Genomic DNA, 21,649 nt, shown 5'->3' on the forward strand with positions numbered 1-21,649 from the left:
AATGACAAGTTTGGTTCCTGACAATGTATTCCCATCTTTGGTACTCTTTAAATGAGATACCTCCATTTTTAGCCTTTGTAATCTGTGGCTGCCTAAAAGATATCTCAGCATGGCACAATCCCAAGATAATCATGAATATCTGATCCCCATTCTTACCACTGAGTGTCGGCTCAAGTCAGGTTTCCCCTCATCCAGGCATTTGACCAAAAGAACCTATCCTCTATTCTGTTTACTGTACTTGGAAGTGGAGGATGTCCTGGGTTAGGTGTTCACATGGAAGGTCCATCTTGTCAACCTCCCATCCTAAGGGGCTGGAGAGTCTACCCAGGCCATGCTTCACTCTCGAAGAGCCTAATCGGGGTTGACTGGCCACCCAGCCTGTGGCTAAGGCAACTTAAAGACCCACCTTCATCCATGAGGATCAGACAGGCAGCCCCCTGACAGTAGTATACAGGATGAGGACCCTGAACTGGCAAAGAATCCAATAGGTGGACCTGACCTAGCAGAATATGTACTGAAGTCCAAGGACCCAGGTCCCAGCTTCTACTCTTACCAAGCTGCTGTGTGGCCTTGGCTGTGTCTCCTGCTGAGCTTTACACAAGGGGGAACCAACTCTTGGATCATCTGAGACAATAAGGTTTCAACTCATTCTGTATCAGAATCTGCTAGGGCGGTGGCTCTCAAACTTGAGTGTGGGTCAAAATCAGAATCTCTAGGAGGGCTTCTTAAAATCCAGCTTGCTGGGCCCTACTTCAGAGTTTCTGATTAGAGTTTCTAGTAGGTCTAGGGTGAGGCCTGGAATCTGGAATCTGAGAATTTTCATTAATAACAGGTTCCCTGGTTAGGCAGATACTGCTAATCCAGGGACCACACTTTGAAAACAACTATCCTAGGGAAGCTGTGGAAAATGCAGCTTCCTGTGCCCGGCCCCATAGAGTTGAATTCGGGGAGTCTGAGTGGGCCCTGGAATCTCCACTTTAGTAACAAGCACTTCAGGATGATCCTGATGCTTGGATCCTCCAACAATATAGGAGAAACACTGACTTAGAGGGAATGCTGGAGCTGGGAGATGAACCAAGAGACCTGGGAAAAGCTGCCAGTGAAGGGGACACAGTCTGGCCAGGTGTGAGGAGCAGTGTGTCCTGGAAGGTGATAAAATTAAGGCAGAAAACTCTTAACCATTTGCTCCCACAAAGGACTCCTGAGCATCAATCACTTCTTCCTCAGCAGGGACAATCCAGTGGTCTTCAGAAACTCACCTATCCACCTGTTGCACAACGCTCAGCCCTTGGCCAATCAGTCAAATCCCTCAGTTCCTCCCGCACCCACTAACCCTTTAGGAGCCTTCAGGATTTACCAGAGTTCCTATACTTTCACCTGCCCTTACCTGACTAGTATAGTGGAGCAGGGAAGCCTCATGGAAGAGAGGAACTTCTCCAACATCCTAACACTAGCTAGATGGAAGGGGCAATGGGCTCACTGGTATGGAGGAGAAACAGGAAACTCAGCCTGGATACTGAGGTCAGCATGTCCTTGGGGCCAGTTTTTGAGCTGCCATTGGCCAAAGTGCTTCCACTTTAACTGGTCCCAGAAAGTAACTAGCACAGGAGGTCCAATCCTCATCCTCCAGAAGATGAGCTGAAAGCCCACTCGACAGAGAGGTGGCCTGCCTAGAACAAACAACACTGAGGTTCTTAACTCCAGTTTCCTGAAATGTCCTCCAAAGATATCTGAATTGCCTGCAAAACAGCCTTCTCAGGCAGGCACGGTGGCTCACGCCTGTAATCCCAGCACTTCGGGATTCAAGGCCAGCCTTGGCAACATGGTGAAACCCCACCTCTACTAAAATTACAACAATTAGCATGGTGACGCATGCCTGTAATCCTAGCTACTCAGGAGGCTGAGGCATGAGAATCCCTTGAACCCAGGAGGTGGAGGCTGCAGTGAGCCAAGATCACACCACTGCACTCCAGCCTGGGTGACAGAGCAAGACTCTATCTCAAAACAGAAAACAAAACAAAACAACCTTATTACTGGGTGTCAAGCCTGAGGGTCACTGCTCACCAATTCTGAAACAAGAGCTCCCTCTAGTGAAATAGAAAGGGATTTCCCAGCAGCCTTGAAGCAGGCCCTCCACCGGATCCCCTGCACCCCAGCAGCCTGGGGAGACCAAAGGACTCCTTCTCAGAACAATGTTTGAAATGCATAAAATAAAAGGCGAAGGAATTCAATTATATTAAAACGTAGTCACCAAAATACTTTTAAAATTTTGTAATATACTAATTATATTTCTTTATAAATACATTTAATCACAAGATCTAGCAGCAGGCCTAATAACTACCATCACTTTCAAAGCAGATGAGCATAAACACTGCCCTGAGATGGCCGCTACTACTGTAATGTGATAGGAAGCCATCTATGATTGCTACTGACAACAAAGACGCAGGTAGGGCTAACACCACTGGTGCTTGTTGCCTGCGTTCATGTGCTACATTTCTGCTAGAGGTCAGGGAAAATAAAGATGGCACTTTCCCCCATTCAAGTTAATGAACCCCTTAAGATCCTATTTGTGAACCCCAGGTTAAGAACTGCTGCCAAAATGAAAACCACCATAACCAACCAATCAAAACACATCACAAGGATGAAGAAAGGGGAGTTCTCGGAGGGGAACTCCTGAGTTGTGTCACCAGCCCTGTAGGCAGGACCAAGCTGTGGGCCTAAAGCTGTGTGGGCCCTTTTCTCCAACCACCTTGTGGCTGACTTCCTCCCAACCCATCCACTAGAACCTCTGGAGGCCCACCACCACCACTGGCCAGGGGTGTTCATGATCAACCAATCTGTCTAGACCTGCCACCTTTCCCCAGAATGTCCCTTTCACCTTCTCACCCTAAGGAACCCTGGCTGTCCATTGAGCATGTGATTTCTTCCACTAACAGCTCTGAGAAGGCTGTTCTTTTTTAATCCTTCTATTCCTGCAGCAATCTTTTGTGGGGGGAGGGAAGTTGAAGATTCCTCTAGCCCTCCATTATTGCTTCTAGATGTTTACTCTTGCCATGTTCTCTTTCAAGATTCAGTTCCTCCTCTTTGTCACTGTCACCTGTTGTTGGCCTCCAGGTCATTGGATTCATCTCAGATCAGTGTCACTTAGCTTACCACCTTCTTTTATACATTACACCTTTTCCTGATGGCATTCTGGGTGATTTTAACATCCATGCAGGCACCTCTTCCAATACCCTAACCTCGTGGCCTCCTGAACCTCCTCAACTGTACTGGTCTACTCAACCGCACTAACCACAACCTGCCTTCTGTTATCACGTTGAACTTCCCCACCTCTGCTGGGATCATCTGACCACAGCCTCCGTGGTTTCATATCCTTATTCCTACTATGCACGTGCCCCTAGACCTCCTCGTGACCTGTGATCCCTTGATGCTCCTTACCTCCCTCCATAGAATTACTCCTTGTTCCCCAGCTCTCTTCTAGCCTTTCTTCCACACCAGCTTGGACTCCATGGCCTCAAACTCTGACACCAGCACTCTCAACTCCCTGGTGGGAAGGAGAACTCTTCATCCCCCTCTCCCCACACTTCTACCTATCCCCTCCCCTCACTACATCATCCCCAAAGGGTGGCTTACTAAAGGTGAGAACCTAAGAAACTGCGCAAACCACATTTTATTAGATTAGTAAGGCAGGGCCACAGTGTACTGGCAAGCTGAAACCATACTAATAATAGCAAACAACTTACATGCCACCATTACACGACAAGGACTGTTATAAGTGCTTTATATATTAATACATTAAGTCATTTAATGCTCATGACAACCATGTGAGAAAGCACTATTATTATTTTTATTTTACAGATGAGAAAACTGAAGCAGGGGAAGGTAACGGAACTTGGCCAAAGTCACACAGCAGTAAGGAGGAGAACCAGTATTTGAAACCGGGTAGCCTAGCTTTGTAATGGGCAGCATGTGTATTTCGTCGTGCACATCTCAGCAGAATCTTGGCTCTTTGCATAGCTAGGCCTCTTCACCTTCCTCTCTACTCTAGCTTCTCAATGCCTTTGATAGGGTGGAAAGTAAGGGGGGGCCTGCGTTACACATGTAGCCACATTATATTCTCTAGGTACAGAGTGGGAAGCTCACCTAGATGTTGAGAACAAAGCTGCAAGCTCTCGCCCAGCCTGCCAGAGAAGCCCTGCACTAAAGGTCCTGGGTGCCTGCTCAGCTAATAATAAAGTGCTGCTCTGTCTGCCATTCTGCTATTGGTCCTTGGGTGACCTGTCCTTGGTCAGAAACCTGAAAGCAATACAGTGTGTTGCAGGATTACCAAAACTTTCTAGTACCACCCAAATATCCCTTACTTTCTAGATTTTCAATAATACTGACCCTACTTACACAAAATCTCAACATTGGATGGATCCCTCCAGCCAGACGTCCTGCTCCTCCACTTAGGCTGCTGAACCCCAAATGGGGTAACCGTACAGATTAGTGCCAGAAAAATCCACAGATTCCTCTTTCAGGAGGGCCCCACAGTGCCAGTCACCAACCTTTGAGAGCTATGGTGTCCAATATAATAGCCACTAACCACACATAGCCATTTAAACTTCAATTCAGGTCAGGCAAGGTTGCTCTCGCCTGTAAACCCAGCACTTTGGGAGGCCGAGGTGGGCGGATCATTTGAGGTCAGGAGTTTGAGACCAGTCTGGCCAACATGGTGAAACCCCATCTCTACTAAAAATACAAAAATTAGCCAAGCATGGTGGCATGTGCCTGTAGTCCCAGCTACTTAGGACGCTAAGGCAGGAGAATCGCTTAAACCCGGGAGGTCGACGTTGCAGTGAGCCAAGATCTCGCCATTGCACTCCAGCTTGGGCGACAGGGCGAGACTCCATCTCATAAATCAATCCATTAACCAATCAATTTCAATTCAAATTAATTAACCTTAAAATCGAAGGAGAAATCCAACTCCTCAGTCCCCCTAGGCATATTTCAACTGCTCAAAAGCATGCTGCTCAAAAGCCACATGTAGCTAGTGGCTACCATATGGAATAGAACAGATATAGGATATTTTCATCATCACAGAGAATTCTATTAGACAGTGTTGAGAGAGTCTAGGCTTATCTCCTTCTTCCATTTCCCATAGCACTTACTTCTCTTGTCATTACCCTTCTCAATCCACCACCAAACCCCTGTCATTCTCAGCAGTTGTCATCAACCTGTAATTCATCCGCTCCCCTTTCTCCCTGGTACCTTCAATGTTCGTGGGCTCTACTGTGCTTCAACTTAGCATTTGAACATGCTCAGCCCTGGGGCAGAGAGAAAGGGAAAAGGAGGAGAAAAGGAGAGAAAGGGAGGGGGAGAAGGGAGGGGGAAAAATGCCCTCCCTTGGCTCTGTAACGGCCTTAACCTCTCCTTCCTTAATGCCCTTAACTTCTTCCTTCCAATTCCCATTTCTCTGACGGCCTGATTTTACTGTACCTCTTAGATCCAATGTGGCTTGGCTAGTACTACTTTGGGGAAAATTTCTACTGCCTTAGTTTTCAGGACAACCAGCCTCTCCTTCTATTACTCTGATCTTTCCTGCAATCACCTTACACTCTTCTTCTTTCTACTGTTTGCAAGTTGATGTTCCCCAAGGCTTTCTCTAAGTCCTATTTTCTCCCTACCTACATAGTTACCCTGGACCAGCTCATTCATTCCAATGTTTTCATCTACTAGTTCTATAACCAATGATACCAAAGTCAGTGTCTAGTCCAGACTCCCCTGAACAGCTCCAGAATACTTTATCCTAATGCTTCCTGGGCATTTCAACCTAGATAGCCTAGAAGCACCTCAAACTCAAGTAAAATCATCTTCCTTGCTATGGTCTGAATGTTTATGTTCCCCTCCTCAGATTCATGTTGAAACCTAACGGTCAGTGTGATGATATTAAGAGGTGGAGCCTTTAGGAGGTGATTAGGTCATGAGGGTGAAATCCTCATGAATGAGATTAGTGCCCTTATAAAAGATGCCCAAGGAAGCCTGTTTGCCCCTTCCACATGGGAGAACACAGTGAGAAGACCCCATCTATGAGGAACAGGCCCTTACCAGACACTAAACCTTCTGGTACCTTGATCTGGACTTCCCAGCCTCCAGAACTGTGAGCAATACATTTCTATTGTTTATAAGCTACTCGGTTGATAGTATTTTTGTTGTAGCAGCCCAAAAACACTAAGACACTCTCTAAAACATGCTCCTTCCTTCTGTACCCTCTTCTTAGTTAATGATACTCTATCCCACCCAGTCACTCAGGCCAAAATCCGGGGGCCTCATGGACTTTACCCGCACCCTTATTCCCATAGCACCTCAATTACAACAATTAATTTAAGCAACATTTTTAATGATTAAAATAAATCAATATCCAATATTAATTGTTTATCTTAATCTCCTGAAAAGATGTGACTACTGCCGCCTAGTGGCAAAACACAGACAACTAGAAATGGTGGTTGCTACACTCATGGCATATTATAATAAAAGTACTAGAAAGGCACATTAAGGAATACATGCCCTTGGCTGCCTAGGAAAGTCAGAGACACCTCCAGAGAGGAGGTAGTACCCTTCGGCTAACTTGTAAAGGAAGACACGAAGTTTGCCAGGTTTCAAGTAGAATAGATAGTGTGAGCCTGGACACGAAGCAAAGAAGACTGGGCAAAGATCAGCAGATCTGTTTATTCAGAAAGTAAAGTAATGAGCTGGGCGCAGTGGTGTGCACCTGCAGTCTCAGCTACTTGGGAAGCAGAGACAGGAGGATCACTTGAGCCCACGAGATCCAGGCTGCAGTAAGCTATGATTGCATTACTGCCTTCCAGCCTGGACAACATAGTAAGACTCCATCTCTAAAAGAAACTAAACAAATAAAAACCAGAAGGTAAAGTGATGGAATTGGAGTCTAAGCAATGAGAAATGAAGCCAAAGAGATGGACAAGAATGAGACTGTGAATGGTCTTGAATGCCATGCAAAGAAGTTTGGTCTTCAACCGGGATGGGATTTTTAAGCAGTTGAGCAAAATCAGATCAGACTTCCTCTTTCCTTAAAATGGTCACTCTGGAGACTGTATAGAGGATAGCCTGGGTAGGAGGTAGGGGAAATCAGGGCGCAGGGAGAGGAGAGAGGAAGCAAAGTAGTCCTGGTAATACAGGCTGAGAGCCCGCACTAGGATGGGGTGGTGAGGATGGGGAGGAAGGGCCAAACCTGCAAACAATTTTGAGAATTTAAACTGTCAGAACTTCTGAACTGACTGGTATATGGTATGACACACAGGAAGAGATCCAGGATGTTGCCAACGTTTTTCGCTTTGCTAGTGGATGGAGAGTAGAGCCACTAACCTAGACAGGAAACAGAGGAGGAAGACAAGCAGGATGAGAGAAGGTGTACAGAAATGAGGAGTCTAATTGTTATTTTTGAAGTACCTGTACTGCTTCTCAGGCCTGTGTTAGCTCTATTGATGGAGAACACCAGGATCTATGGGGCAGGCAGAGCAAAAGAGCCCAAGGAGAAAGAACCAGAGAAGCAGGAGAACCAGGAGAAAGAGGTATCCTAGAGCTCAAAGGAGAAACATGTGTCTCAAAAGGAGGGAGTACCAGTAATGTTAAATCCACTGACAAGCATGTTCTCAGTTCATGCAAGGTGCTGTGGCTTCAGAACACAGCAAGGCACAATCCTGACCTCTAGAGACCACAGTCTAGTTGGAAGAAAGATGTATAATTAACACAAGGCAGAACAGTGCTTAATTAATAATAATACAAACCCGGCTGGGCGCAGTGGCTCACGCCTGTAATCCCAGCACTTCGGGAGGCTGAGGCGGGTGCATCATGAGGTCAGGAGATTGAGACCATCCTGACTAACACAGTGAAACCCCGTCTTTACTAAAAATACAAAAAATTAGCCGGGCACAGTGGCGGGCGCCTGTAGTCCCAGCTACTCGTGAGGCTGAGGCAGGAGAATGGCGTGAACCCGGGAGGTGGAGCTTGCAGTGAGCTGAGATCACATCACTGCACTCCAGCCTGGGTGACAGAGCGAGACTCTGTCTCAAAAAAAATAAAATAAAATAAAAATAAAAATAAAAATAAAAATACAAACCCAATACATAGTATTTACTACGTGCCAGGCATTGTTCTGTATACTTTTCATATTATCAGCTCAGTGAATCCTCACAACATCCTATGAGGTAGGTACATTACTACCCTCGTTTTGCAAGTGAGAAAACAGACACAGAGAAGTCAAGGTAGTCAACCAAACGCCAGAACTAACTAGCTAGTGGGAGAACTAGGATTTGTACCTACAGTCTGTCTGAATCCAGCGACTCCATGGACAGGCAGCATTAGACGCATCTCTACCCACCTGGTTTCAAACACCAGTTTAAACTCTAGTGCAGGCCGGGCACGGTAGCTCATGCCTATAAACCCAGAACTTTGGGAGGCAGAGGCAGGCGGATCACTTCAGGCCAGGAGTTCCAGACCACCCTGGCCAACATGGTGAAACCCCATCTCTACTAAAAATGCAAAAACTAGCCGGGCGTGGTGGCACGTGCCTGTAATTCTAGCTATTCTGGGGGCTGAGGTGCGAGAATTGATTGAACCCGAGAAGCAGCGGTTGCAGTGAACCAAGGTCAGGTCACTGCACTCCAGCCTGGGTCACAGAGCGAGTATCTGTCTCAAAAAATAAAATAAAATAAACTCTAGCAAAGGGACTCCTAATCTTGGTGATACTATGCACTCCTTGGGCAGTTTGGGGAAGTGTAAAGGCTCCCTCTCAGAATAAAGTATTTAAGTATATGAAATAGAATATATAGGATTACAAAAGAAAATAATCATCTTGAAATATAGTTATCAAAATGCTTTTAAAAGGCACTGTTTTTAAATTTTGAGGTAATGATGAATGCAAATGATTTTTTGAGATATCTGCAACAACTGTAACATAAGAGGAAAATATGTGTAATTTACATTAATGACAGCATGCCAAGTGTTGCTAATGTAACTGTGGTTTGTTATCTACATTCCTTACTAAAGGATGTACCACACAGTCGGCCCTCCATATCTGCAAGTTCCACATCTGTGGATTTCACCAACCACCGATCAAAAATGTTTTTTAAAAACAAAAATAATAATAGTAAAAAAATACAAATAAAAAACAGTATAACAACTATTTCCATAGCATTTACATTGTATTAGGTATTATGAGTAATCTAGAGATGATTTAAAGCAGGGGTGTCCCAATTTTTTGGCTTCCCTGGGCCACATGGGAAGGAGAATTGTCTTGGGCCACACATAAAATACACTAGTGATAGCTGATGAGCTAAAAAAAAATTTTTTTTTCAAACATAATGTTTTAAGAAAGTTTACAAATTTGTGTTGGGCCACATTCAAATCCATCCTAGGACACAGGTTAGACAAGCTTCATTTAAAGTATACAGGAGGATGTGTGTAAGTTAGATGCAAATACTGTGTCATTTACATTAGGGACTTGAGCATCCTTGGATTTTGAGATTTGTGGTCGGGGGAGTCCTAGAACCAATTCCCCATGGATACTGAGAGATGACTGTATTTCAGTTGGAGTTAACGGACATAAAGATGTGATTATTTTTCTCATTCAAGGTCATGGGCCTCACGTGATGTACTCCCATAAGTCTAGTGGACACTGTGGGGATTAAATGAGATCAAAATCACACATGTAACAAACACAGTGCCTAGTAAACATTAGCTTGTAAGATGTATAATAAGTTATGTGCAATTTGCAGTACATGAATATATCCCTGAAAAGAAGGTCGTTCATTCATTCATTCATCACCTACATACCAAGAAGAAATGAAAAATTCCTGTCCTCAGGGAGACCAGCATGTAAAGACTACACTGTGAGGATGACAACGATGGGAGGAACAGAGGCAGCTGGCGGGAGCTGGGGTAGAATAGTTACAGAGGGCTTCCTGGAGAAAGTAACTACTGAGGTGAGTTTTGAGAAATGAATGTTTTCCAGGCCCACAGCTGGAGAAGAGCATTCCTGGGAGAAGTCACGGCATTTTCAAAGACACAGAGGCATGAAAATTGGAAAAAATACTCAGGGAACCCTAAGGATTTGGGTATCACCACAGTGTACAGTACAAAGAAGGGAGCATAAAGACATGAGGTTGGAGAAGGGGTAGGGTACCAGGTCATATGGACTTGTGCACTGGGGAAGATGGGGAGCCACTGAAAGCTTCCAAACAACAAAGTGCTATGATCCTATTTGAGCTATAGAAATAGCTTTGGAAGCTCCAGGAATGGGCTTGGGGGAGCAAAGGAGGCTGGCTGGAGAGAGATCACACAAAGCCACTTATCATCGTTGAGGGAAGAGATGCGCAAGGTTTGGCCCAAGGTAGTGGTCCTAGAGATGGTAAGGAGGGGATGAGTCTGAGAGATATTTAGGAGGTAAGAGCAGGAGGACCCGGTGATTTCTTCACACAGCAGCTAACGTGATCTTCTCCACAAGCAGATTGGATCATGTTGGACTATTTGATAAACATTGCGGGGACAAATGGGAAGTCAGCTGGAAATAAAGTTGGATCCTTTTCTCGCACTGTATATCTGAATATATTCCAAGTGAATAAAAGATTTAAATATTAAAAAATAAAAGGAGCTAAGAAGAAAATATGGGATATATATTTTTATAACCTTGGAGTAATAAAGGGCTTTCTAACCATGACTCTAAATCCAGATGCCATAAAATAAAAGATAAATTACATAGAAAGGTAAAAATTCAGCCGGGCAGGGTGACTCATGCCTATAATCCCAGCACTTTGGGAGGCCAAAGCGGGCAGATCACGAGGTCAAGAGATCAAGACCATCCTAGTCAACAGGGTAAAACCCCGTCTCTACTAAAAATACAAAAATTAGCCAGGTGTAGTGGCGCATGCCTGTAGTCCCAGCCACTTGGGAGGCTGAGGCAAAAAAATCGCTTGAACCCAGGAGGTGGAGGCTGCAGTGAACCGAGATCACGCCACTGCACTCCAGCCTGGCAACAGAGTAAGACTACATCTCAGAAAAAAAAAAAAAAAGAAAAAGAAATTTAAAAATCCTGCATGGCAAGAATAAAACATTAGCAAAGTCAAAAGAAAACACAACTGAGGACAGTATCTATAGCTCATATCATAAAGGGTAAACTGTTAATATTTATATATAACGAGCTCTTAGGATTCAAATTTTGTAAAAAAGCCAACACTATTGAACAATGAGCATGTGATAGGAGCATGTAGTTCAAGGAAGAGGAAATCAAATGCCAATTTTATTTTATTTTATTATTTTTTTGAGACTGAGTCTCACTGTTTCACAGGCTGGAGTGCAGTGGCACAATCTCGGCTCACTGCAAATTCCACCTCCTGGGTTCAAGCAATTCTCATGCCTCAGCCTCCCGAGTACCTGGGATTACAGGCGTGCACCACCACACTTGGCTAATTTTTGCATTTTCAGTAGAGAGGGGGTTTTACCATGTTGGCCAGGCTGGTCTCGAACTCATGACCTCAGGTGGTCCGCCCACCTCAGTCTCCCAAAGTGCTGGGATTACAGGCTTGAGCCACCGTGCCCAGCCAAATGCCAATTTTAAATATGTAAAAAGACACTTGGCTTCACTCAAAGTGAAATTCAAATTAAAATCGAACTGATATACCTTTTTTTTTTAACCCATCAGATGGGCAAAAATCCAACTTGGTGAGGCTGTGTAGAAACAGACACTCTCACATATTGCTAGTAAACATTTAAACTGGTACAACTTTTATGGATTTGGAAATATCCAATAAAAATACAAATGCATATACTCTGATTCAGCACTACCACTTAAGGAAATATATCCTATAGATATTCTTGCACACATGCAAAATGGCAAAGGTACCAGGTCCTTCAGTGCAGTGTTATTTATATTATCAAAAGATTTGAAACAACCTAAATGTCCATCAATAGCAGACTGAAAAAGGAAATTATGGTATAGTGTTGTAACCTTGTGTTATGATTAAAAGCAAGAACCGTGGAACCATACTACTGGGTTCAAATCCGGGGACTGTCACTTGCTATCTGAGTACCAGTTTCCTCTTCTATAAAAGGGAGATAATAACAACACCTTCCTAAGAGAGTTGTTATAGGGATTAAATGAGTTAATGCACGGGAAAAGTGACAATATCTGGCATACAGTTGTCTTATATCAAAGCTTTGCCATTTTTATTATACTGTATTATATCATCCACACAATGTAATATTAGGCCACTATAAAAGAAAAGAAAGGGGGAGCTTCCTGTGGGCTCACATGGAAAGCTCTCTAAGAAATATTGCTAAGCAAAACAGTAACAACAGGATGGTTGTGTATTTGCTATTTTAAGATGAATGTCTGAAGAAGGGGGAAAATATTTTTAAAATGTACTTGTATATGCAAAAAACAAACTCTGGGAGGATATGCCAAAACCAAAAATGGTAGTTACTTGTAGAGTTGCAGCAGGGAATGATATGGATGGAGGGAAGGGATGGGAAAGACATTTTTCACAGTCTGGCTTTTTATATTTTAGATTTTTGAATTAAAATGTGTAAATAAGTTAAATCAGAGAAGAATCAATTAGTGAAGCAAGCTGATGTTATACCCCTTCTTCAAATTTTCACAGTCTTTCCATAGCTTTGGCAATCAAGGCCAAACCCCTGACCATGGGTGACAAAGCCTTCCTATCTGACCCCAGCCTGCCCCTCAGGCCCAGTGTCATCCACCTGCCTTGTGCTCCCCACTGCCACAGTGCTGTTGTGCATGCCATTTTGCCCATCTACAAGGAGTCACCTCCCCTAATCCTGTACTTGCCTAATAAACTCCAACTCACCCTTTGGATTTCTGTTTAAATGTCATTTCCTCAGGGAACTCTCCTCCAAATCCCCAGACTCGGTCAGCTTGTTTTGTTCTAAGTTCTCATAAGGGCATGTTCCTTTCTTTCAGAGTACTTATCTCAGTCATAATGATATATTCAGGTGATATCTGATTCATACCCATCTCCCCCCACCACTAGCTTATACATGTTATTAGGGACAAGGGGTGGTGTCTGATTTTTGCTTATCAGGACACCCCAGTGGTCACTCTGGATCCTGGCAGGAAGAAGGCATATGTTAATATATGTGAGATGAACGGACGAATTGCATACAGGAGGCAGGGATGATTCCAAGATTTTAGCTGGGGTGATTGGATGGTGCCACTTGGCACAAACCACAAGAAGAGCAGGAGGGCTGAGAGGGAAGATAATGAGTTTAACACAGACAGGTTGGGTTTGACATATGCTTGAGACATTTAGGTAGAGATGCTGAGTAAACTATATGAATGTGAATCTCGTAAGTCCAAGCTGTAGACAGTGATGTAGCAGCCATAACTAGACAGACTAGTAGTTAAACCATGAAAGCAGGCAAAACCATACCAGAGAATTAGAATAAGATGTGAGCCTAGAACAGAACTCTGAGGAAATCAACATCTCAGAGGAGTGAGAAAAAATAACCTGTGAAGGAGACTTGAGAAGACATGATTGGTGAGGTAGGAAAGCCAGGAATGGGAGGAGCTTTGGAAGCCCCGAAACAGAGCATTCCAAAATGGAGTGACCAATACCATCCAATGCAGCAGCATTCCGTAGGATAAAGACTGAGAGATGGTCATTAGATTTGGTCAGATAGACGTTGCTGGCGATCTTTAGAAGCACCATCTCTGTGAAAAGCCTGATAGAGGGTTAACTATCACAGTGAAATGTTCTGAGGAATAAAGGGTAATTGAGAAGAAAACTCAAGGGCAGACCCAAGTGTCTCCCAAAGTTATGCATCATGTGTGAGGTGATTTCAGGTGGCAAACATATAAACATTTCATTTTTAATAGTTTTGTATATAAACTGTGTTAAAAGAGATAACCAGTAAATCAAAGTCACAATCTCATGGATATTATGAGGCTTCTCTCGAAAGTTTATATATTTTAGTTAAAAAAAAACTCAATAGATTTAAGGACATGTATTACATACTTAATAACATAGAGTTACGTGGATAAGACAAAAATTGTCTTGCCCAAAGAACTAAATTTTAGAAAATATTGTTTAGATTATTCTTGTAGGATGCTTAGCTGTGAAAGGAAGAGGGAAGACAGAGTTGCATGGGACTGCTAGAAAGTTTCTTAGAATGGGAAAGATTTGAACATCTGTATTGGCTGAAAAGCCAGCAGTGAAGAAAGGGTTGGAAATTCAGGTAATGGCCAGGTACAGTGGCTCATGCCTGTAATCCCAACACTTTGGGAGGCTGAAGTGGGAAGATCACTTGAGCCCAAGAGTTTGAAACCAGCCTGAGCAACATGGCAAAACCCTGTCTCTACAAAATACAAAAAAAAAGAGCCAGGTGTGGTAGTATGTGCCTATAGTCCCAGCTACTTAGGAGGCTGAGGCGGGAAGACCATGTGAGCCATGAGGTTGAGGCTGCAATGAGTCGTGATTGCACCACTGTACTCCAGCCTGGGTGACAGAGGGAGACCCTGTCTAAAAAAAGAAAAGAAAAAGAAAAAGAAAAAGAAAAAGAAAAAGAAAAGAAAAGAAGAAAAGAAGAAAGAAAGAAAGAAAGAAAGAAAGAAAGAAAGAAAGAAAGAAAGAAAGAAAGAAAGAAAGAAAGAAAGAAAGAAAGAAAGAAAGAAAGAGAATATCCAGGTACATAAGTGATTAATTGATAGAATGAGGCTGCAGAGGTGGGAGCTAATCACACAGGGGTATTATTGGCCAGAACAGAATGAACACCAATTCTTCCAGGATAAGAAGGAGGAAGATAGGGATGGATGTGGGTAAAGAAGCTTGTAGAGGTAGAGATAAGTGTTGAGGAAATTTCCATCCCAAAACCTCAATTTTCTCAGTCATTTGTGGGGAGAGGTGGGGATCTACCAAGGGTGGAGAGAACAGAAGGTTTGAATAGAGTGGACAGGAAGTTTGAGAAGGGTGGTAAAGATTTAGCACAGGACTTGTGAGGGCAATTGTTGCGGGAAGTCAGGGACCCCGAACGGAGGGACCAGCTGAAGCCATGGCAGAAGAACATAAATTGTGAAGATTTCATGGACACTTATCACTTCCCCAATGAATACTCTTGTGATTTCCTATGCCTGTCTTTAATCTCTTAATCTCATCATCTTCGTAAACTGAGGATGTATGTTGCCTCAGGACCCTGTGATGATTTTGTTAACTGCACAAATTGTTTGTAGAGCATGTGTATTTGAACAATATGAAATCTGGGCACCTTAAGAACAGGATAACAGCGATTTTCAGGGAACAAGGGAGATAACCTTAAAGTCTAGCTGCCTGTGGGCTGGGCAGGACAGAGCCATATTTCTCTTATTACCGAAAATGGGTTAGAGAAGTATCGCTGAATTCTTTCCCCAGTAAGGAATATTAATAATTAACAGTCCTGGGAAAAGAATGCATTCCCAGACGACACCTCTGAAATGGTCGTTCTGGGGGTGTCTGCCTTATGCAGATGTAGATAGGGATGAAACACGCCCTAGTCTCCTGTAGCACCCCCAGGCTTGCTAGGATTAGGAAATTCCAGCCTGGTGAATTCTAGTCAGACCGGTTCTCTGCTCTTGAACCCTGACAATGTGTACACTGTAGGACATGGAAGTTCATTAGTGATTCTAGTTTCGTCCTGACCTTCTGCCTTGTGATCTTTTGTCATCCTTGAAGCATGTGATCTCTGTAACCCACACCCTATTCGTGCACTCCCTCCCCTTTGAAAATTGCTAATAAAAATTTGCTGGTTTTAAGGCTCAGGGGGCATCACGGAACCTGTCGACATGTGATGTCTCCCCCAGACACCCAGCTTTAAAATTTCTCTCTTTTGTACTCTTTCCCTTTATTTCTCAGACCAGCCGACACTTAGGGAAAATAGAAAAGGACTCACATTGAATATCAGGGGTGGGTTTCCCCCAATAGGCAATGTGTGGAGGAGCTGACCATAGACAGAAAATAAATTGAGCAATGGTGTTGACAGCACAATTATAATAGACATCATGACATTTTCATGGCCCTAATTAGAATGGCTTGAAAGAGTTCCTCCAGTAGGCCAAGACTGGGCACACTGAAAAGGGATGGGACACTGACCCCAGTTGGAAGGGACAAAGGAGGTGAGACGCTTTCAGGAGCTAGTGAAAGTTTCAATGACAGGTCATGGAGATACAAGCTGAATAGGAAGAAAAGAAGAGGAAAGGAGTGGAGATTTGGGTCAAAGAAAGAACAAACAGCAGTTACGTTCTCATACAGCAGAGCTTTACAGGAAAACAAGGTCCTGGTGGCTGAAAGGAAGGAAATGCTGAGGTCATTGCAATTAAGAAGCTCAGACCTTGAGAAGCTGGGGTGGATGGGAGGTCCTTACAAGAAGTCTCTCAGGATGTTGGCTCAAATTGTAATGGAAATACTGAGAGCTACAGGCCAGCGACTTCTAGGAATGTGAGGGAAGTGACTAAGAGGTCAAGTGACGGTGGTGATGAAAAAAACGAGAGAGAATGGCAAAAGAGAAAGCCTTTTTCCCCTAACATACAGATGAGATAGTGCTCTAGAAGAGACAGAGGGGGCTCTGCAGCATATGGGGCAGGGCAGAAAGAGCAGCCTCCATTAGAAGAAGCTGCAGGCAAGAGATAGGAAGGCTCTGTGCCCCATGTGGAGCTGCTGGTGAGGCTGGGAGTGGTTTGTAAGAAATATAGTTTGTTAATCAGCTTGATTCAATCATTCTGCATTGTATACACATAGTGTAGCATCACCTTGAACCCTATACATATATAAAAGCATAATTTGTCAGCATCTAATAAAAATTAAATTTAAAAATACTGTAACACAGAAAAAAAGAAATGCATTTCCAGAGGACCATGGGCAACAAGTCTGAAGGAAAGGAAACAGGGAAACGAAGGAACAGGCCAGAGGAAGAAAAGAGCAGTGTGGATGAGAGAGGTTCCATGTACTGTGACAGTGCATAAGGTCCGCAAGAGTAAGGGATGAGTGGGTTTCCCACAAGGCACCACCTACCCACCCACCCCAAACAATAGGAAGAGGCACTATATGCTCAAGCAGGACCTTGCCTTTCAGGAAAACAGGGTTCCTGGGCATGGGAAATACCTATAGGAGAGCTGTTTTGTATTGGGTAAAAATTGCTAAGCCATTTATTTCTACAAAATTACAAGAGACTTCTAGGGAAGAGAAACCCCAAACTCTCGGCTTTCTTGGTTTACAGAAAACTAATCTTCTGACAGCTTGCTTCAGATCCATTCTCCCTCTTCAAGGCCTGGGTCCAAGGCTTGGGATCAAAGCTGAAGAAATCCAGATGTTTCTCTCAATGCTCATAATTCCCCCCAAGTGAACAGCAGATGGCAGTAAAGAGCTGGAAAGGGAGATGGGAGATGAGTATAGCTCAAAGTTGACCAGATAGAAGGTACTGGGGCCCATCAACCTCTGCGGAGTGGTAGATGCTCTCATTCAGGTCCTGGAGTAAAGTCAGTTTGGTGAGATCACTCCACTTGTGCTGCAAGCTAAACCCTCACTGCGCCAGGGTATCTATGGGTTATTAGCAATAACAGACCATACTGTCTCTCATTACAGCCCTACTATCTCTCCCCTTGCCACTTAGGGAACTGGGCTACCGGGAGGATCTGCTCTAAGAAGATACAATTATCTTAGAGTTAGCCAAGTCTTGAGGATGTGGCTTCCTGGATTATTCTTTTGGAGGGAGGAAAGATGGCTACTTGGTATTTCTCATGTCAGACCAGTCTAACCCAGCTACCTGACAGATTTTTATGGTGACCTTAGAGTACAAATATGTTTAAATAACAGCCATGCAGATTTGGCTAGGACTTCCATCATACACCTCAGAACCCAGGAACAATGAGTAGCACGGGTCTGAGGCCCAGGAACACCTATCTGCCTGGTTCTATTCAGAATACGTGTATTTCTGAGACTTAATATTAAGAGGCTGTTTCCTGTGCCACAGGGGACAGACCTAAGAAATGGCACAAGTCTCCTGGATATTGGAACTTCAGACTTTCCTTAAAGCTTTGTGGGGAAAATAGTGCTTTTACAGCAAATTAAAAGGAAGTGTTTTTGGACATCGTGAGACCCCAAGTGGCTGCACAGGGTAAAAGCAGTCTCAAAGAATATTTAGGCAAGTATGGAGAACTGATAGAAATCAAAGTACAGGAGGCAAATCTCTGGAATATAAGTAGATTCCATCTTGTAATATGTTCCTGGGTTGACCGGTCCTTGGGGCTATCTCACACCAGATCTTAAGATCTGCCAGAATGCCTGAGTTAGAGCATCCACGCATAATCCAAGAAGCAGCAGCGTCCAGCAGAACTCCCAGACCATCTTCCAGTGAGCTCAAGGGCCCATGTGGCCTCATGCCACTTTCAGTATGGTAGAAATGAAACCCTTGCTGCCTGGAGTGAGGTAGGAGCAGAAAAGTCTCAGCAACTGAGATCGAGAGACTGGGGCTAAAACTGAAAGAGGATGTCTTCCAGTCACAGGGACTTTCAGGAAATAAAGAACACTGAGAAGGAGTGGCTCTCACAACAAGCCTAGATGGACAAGCACTTCCCTTTCCTTTTGTCTATTACACAATAGAGGGAAGGGATAATCTAAGGGTCACTGAGAGGTTACAAATAGATCAGCTTCCTTTCCAGGCTGCCTCTACCAGGTTGGTGGTCTCTCCCTCTTCATCAAATGAAGGTTTTCAGTGGTTTCTTTTACATGGGTGACACTGCTCTTTCACCTGCCTCTCCCCTCAATCCCATAATTGTCCTGGTCCCTGGACTTCTTGGCCCTTACATATCTTCTTTTGTTCTTGAGGGGACCAAGTGTTTCACTCTCTTCTTCTACCCCACACTACACATTGAGGCAGGGGGAAGGCACAAGTACAAGAGGGTGACAGTGGGGGGGGCTCCATGCAAATGCAATGCCACCACCAAGACACAAAGCCCAGGCCCTGTGACAGGCAGTCAGCAGCACCATAGTCACCCAGTGAAGTACGGGTCTAAAAAGTCCCCAGACCCCTTGCAGGCTTCGTCCACTCCCATCTCCCCACTTCCTGGTGCCCGGCATAAATCATGCTGAAGAAACTCAGCCAAGAGGCAGCTGAAGATCCTGGGAAGCACCCAAGAGGCTGTGACTCCTGAAAACAGAAGGGAGAGGCTAGGTGTGAGGGTTGCATAGGAATGTGGTTTGCTGGCCTTACCTCCTTTCCAAAGCAGATAGATGGGTACCACGTAGAGCATAACATGCTGAATGTAGTAAATCTCCAATTCAAAGGGGAGCTGTGAGGATAGGAGGGAGAGAAGTATTTCAGAGCAGGAAGCATTCATTTCAATAGAGTCCAAAGTTGACCTCCCTTGCTGTTTAGGACCCATATTTTAGCAATCCCATGCATTTCACCAATTCACTTCTTTATACAATTGCAGGAAAAAAAAAAAAAGAACAAAATGAATATTCTTCTGATCTAGATCAGGATCTTCCTAGATGTCTTTCGTAGAGAAGGGACTTGTAAATGCTCCACTAAGAAAGTCTGGTTAAAAATTTAGGAAATGTGGCATACGATATATCCCCTTGGTGGTTTCCCATGCGTATTATTGGAATATGAAGGACCTGAGTGGTCCCTATAGACAAGAAACCTACTTGCCATTGTTTATCCAGTGTTTCCCAAACTTTTTTAGCAAGTGACTCTTTTTTTAGTAACAGTTTGTATTCTGCAAAATGTACTTTAAGAATCACAACCTTATGTCACTTCCTGCTCCTGGTGACTAGATGGTAGATTATTTACAAGTTTATTTCTCATTTGACATGAAGAACATATAGAGTAGAATTATCCCCATATTCCAGATGGGGAAAAAAAAAAAAGATTGCTAGGTCTCGTAGGGTCTAGATCCAAGAATAAAGTTTCCCCATTGGATATTTGGGTGTCAGCCCAGCATTAGCCCTACTTTTGAGTTTAGACCAAGCTGCTGGGCCAATTTTGGCACAGCTTACCAAAAAGAATGTCCTCACTCTCCCTACATCCAACACACCCACTCACTCGCTCCTGTTTCCCATCTCTCTCAAAATGGAATCTCTGTATTATCAAAGCAGAGCATGTTTTGACCTGCCATAGGGGCCCTGCTGTAGAGCTTCGCAGCGGGCAGAGAATGGAAACAGTTGGGTGGCTAACTCAGTTCTGGGGAAAAAAGAACTTTGGCAGCTGACAAGAGGCCTAGCCTCTTGGGTTTACATAATCCCTACCATACACACACACACGTACACACGCGTACACACACACACATACACACACACACCAAAGGATGCCAGGATAGACAAAGGCACCCAGGGGAAAGGATCAGATGTCTCCCTTTCCCCACAGGGCAAGCACATAACCAAGACTGTGTGCTAATGAGAGGAGGCAGTTACAGGCTACCCAGGCACAGGAGCCCAGGTCTGTCTTATGCCAAGGGCTGAAACCAAAAAGATGGCAGAGCTCCCAGAATGGAAGCTGGGACAACTGTGGAGCCTGGACACAGACATTGGCTCTGGCTCTTTAAAATAAAAATCCACACGGAAAATAATTTCCCAGGAACCCACCTGCTGCTCAACTATTACTTTACACTCACCAAGGGAATTGTAAAAACTGAGAAAAGGAGGTAAGATTCCAAGTACCACTGTAGACCCCAGTGGAAAAGGTCACGAGATTGGATACTGGGCATTATCAGCACAAGGTAGCTATGGAGGTCTGAGAGGCCTACACTGGACCTCACAGTAATGTGGTCTGAGATCACTCTAGTATCTGAAAATTAGGTACTGCTTTATGCTTTTCAAATGATTTCACATCCACAATCTACTCAATGTCTCAAAATCCCCAGGAAGCAGCCAGGTCAAGTATTACCCTTAATTGACAGATGAGGAAACTGAGGTGCAAAAGGGTTATTAACTTCCCTGAGGTCGCCTGGAAAATAGGGAAGGAAGGAAAAAGTCCCAAGAAGGCTCAGCTCTCTGGCTGAAATGAGCACCTTCATGCACCTAAGGGACTTGACCTCTCCCTGAAACAGGCCTGGGAAGCCAGGCTGCTCTCTCCCATAGCAAGGAGCTGGGCCAAGGGCATGCAGCTACTAGTCCCAGGTGTGTCCTCAAGCAGTACTTCTGCCAACCTCTCAGACTCCAATTGCTGACCACCCACCTTGACTCACATTGCCCACCTGCCTCACCCTGCCTCCCAGCTCCTAGAAAGCAAAGTCTCCACCTGAATGTCCAGGGAGGCAGTTAAGCATTGCAGTTACAAGCTAGGACTTTGGAGTCTGTCAAAGCTGTGTTCTAGATTTGACTCTGCTGCTCGGTAGCCCTGTGGCCTTGGCCAAGGCCCTTAAACTCTCCATCTCCATTTTGGCATCAGTAAAATGAAAGTCAGTCTTCTGTTATAAGATTGTTGTATGATTTAAAAATTTTTTTAAATATAACAAAAACTAGCATGGTACTTCTTTTATGCCATGAACTATGAAAATCACTTTGTAAACAGTTAATTTAAACAAATCTTCATAAGAAATGTATTGTTCCAATTATATCCGTTTTAGAGATGGGACACTGGGGCACAGAAAAGTTAGATAACTCACTCA

At 44.1% G+C, this 21,649-nt stretch overlaps 1 protein-coding gene across 12 annotated transcripts in view; it reads right to left on the reverse strand.

The window, feature by feature from the left end:
- LOC105490509 (transmembrane protein 164) overlaps window positions 1-21,649 on the reverse strand; it is a 344,079-nt gene that overhangs the window by 180,412 nt on the left and 142,018 nt on the right. For all 12 annotated transcript variants that reach the window (XR_011618045.1, XR_011618046.1, XM_071088239.1 and 9 more), the window contains one exon: window positions 19,252-19,330. Coding sequence is in view for 10 of the 12 variants with exons in the window: in XM_071088239.1 (XP_070944340.1) it covers window positions 19,252-19,330 (79 nt within the window). In the remaining 2 variants the exon portion in view is untranslated. The remainder of the gene's footprint in view (window positions 1-19,251; window positions 19,331-21,649) is intronic.

Source organism: Macaca nemestrina, chromosome X (assembly GCF_043159975.1).
Source record: "Macaca nemestrina isolate mMacNem1 chromosome X, mMacNem.hap1, whole genome shotgun sequence".
NCBI classification, from domain to species: Eukaryota; Metazoa; Chordata; class Mammalia; order Primates; family Cercopithecidae; genus Macaca; species Macaca nemestrina.